This window comes from Dipteris shenzhenensis, chromosome 6, assembly GCF_047967505.1.
Source record: "Dipteris shenzhenensis isolate YYH24624 ecotype China chromosome 6, Dip_SZ_1.0, whole genome shotgun sequence".
Lineage (NCBI taxonomy): Eukaryota > Viridiplantae > Streptophyta > Polypodiopsida > Gleicheniales > Dipteridaceae > Dipteris > Dipteris shenzhenensis.
The window spans coordinates 35095975-35097749 of record NC_141601.1 but is presented as its reverse complement, the minus strand read 5'-3'; the positions used below and the strand labels follow the sequence as shown (position 1 = coordinate 35097749).

The window sequence follows — 1775 nt, the reverse complement described above, 5'->3', positions numbered from 1 at the left end:
CACTAAACTCTTCCTTTGTGTAAGAGGGATTTATTGTGTACATGCTAAACATGTGTCTCTTTCCAATCTCTTTCGCCTTTCTAAAGCACATCAACCTCACTACTTTTAGGACAACCTCTCTTTTCCTTTGTGTTCTTTATGGAACAACCTCCTTCACATCGATTCTTAGTAAAATAACCTCTTTCTATGTGGAATCACCTCTCTCTTTCGTGTATGTGGAAAACACATACATCCATCTCGACATAGAAACCTCATCCTTTGTGGAAGAACCTCTCCATTAGGAACAACAATTGTTTTGTAGGGCATCCACCAAGGACATCAAGACAAAGTCTTCCTTTGTGGGAGGCAGGTCGATATTGTTGTTTGCAAGGAGAAGAAGACGATAAATAAAACACGATGTCATGGAAGAAAGAGACTACGATTATCACTGGAATAGGAAATCATTTCTACTATAAACAAATGGGAGAAGCCATCTGAGAGCATGAAACGAGGAATCGGAAAATCATTCCCACTATAAACAAATGGGGGGAGCCATCTGAGAACACAACACTAGCCATCTAAGAACAAAATCCTGGGAAGATAGAAAATCATTTGGAGGATAAACAAATGGGGGAAGCCAACTAAGAACACAATACTACCTAGTATTATAAGCTCCCTTCTATCAAAGAAAATGAGTTCCAAGGATAAAGAACTCTATCTAGTATAGTGAGCCTCCTTCCATTGAAGAAAAATCATTAGAAGCCATGTAAGAAGAACACAATACTGAGAAGAGAGAAGATGATTCCTAGTATAAAGAAAGGGGGCAATACTAAAGGATTTGTTTGCCTACAACACTCTCTTACCTTAGTACCTCGTGAAGAGAGCCTGGTTTTCCCCTACACAGGCTGTTACCCCCCCCCCGTTTCCTCAACTGTACAAAACTTCATCTTTTTCTGTAGCTCCCCCATCGCTTTCTGCCCTCAGACTCCTCTCCATCCAGAATTCTTTCACCTTTGACCCGTTTTCCCTTCTCCCCCTCCCTCTTCCGACGATCCCCTCATCTTTCCTTCTCCCCCCTCATTTTTCCTATCGATCCTATTTTTCGCATCCTTAGCTCATCCCAAAAACCTGTCGGCATTCCCCCCCCCCCTTGCTGTTCGCTTGCCAGAAATACGCGTTCTGTATAGTTGGGTTCTACCCTGACGCAGCCGATATCCCACTGCAGCGGCGTGCCTGAACGCAAATTGCGACTTGGGTGCATTCAGAACTGTGGGGCTTTGGTGCGTCATTGACATGCGCACCCGTTTTGGCTTCAGCGATTTTTGTTCCCAGGGTTGAAAGGGAAAGAGACTGGATGATGGATCATCGTGGCTATGGAGGGCTTCCCACACAGCCTGGTAAGCATTTCAAGCGAACATTGTCGGGGACGTACTCTGATTGTCTTTTCCGCGTGGAATTTTTCACATGGTTTCCTACTCCAGAAGAGTATCAAAATGTGTCACGTGTTTCTAGGACAATACATTTTGGAACATGGAGGAACTAGGAATTTATTTGTGTTTTCTGATTGCAAACCCATGTGGAAAGATGAGAGATCTCTAATCAAAGAACTTCAGCGAGACAATAGCTGTTGAACAGTGCTCATGGTTTTTTGCATTATAGGTCATGTTGCAAAACCTTTTATGGCTATTTTTGCACTCGGTTCCAAGGATTTTTCCAAATTTAGTATTTATTTTCTCATAATGTACTGCACATCAGCTTGTTCGCTGCTTGACCTGATCGATATGGGAAAAAATATA

At 42.7% G+C, this 1775-nt stretch overlaps 1 protein-coding gene across 1 annotated transcript in view; it reads left to right on the top strand.

The window, feature by feature from the left end:
- The first annotated feature begins 868 nt into the window (after nt 1-868).
- Nucleotides 869-1775, top strand: part of LOC147901106 (calmodulin-binding transcription activator 3-like) — a 74012-nt gene continuing 73105 nt past the window's right edge. Inside the window, exon 1 of the mRNA XM_087376115.1 lies at nt 869-1376. Coding sequence (XP_087232241.1) covers nt 1334-1376 — 43 coding nt within the window. The 5' untranslated portion in view covers nt 869-1333. The remainder of the gene's footprint in view (nt 1377-1775) is intronic.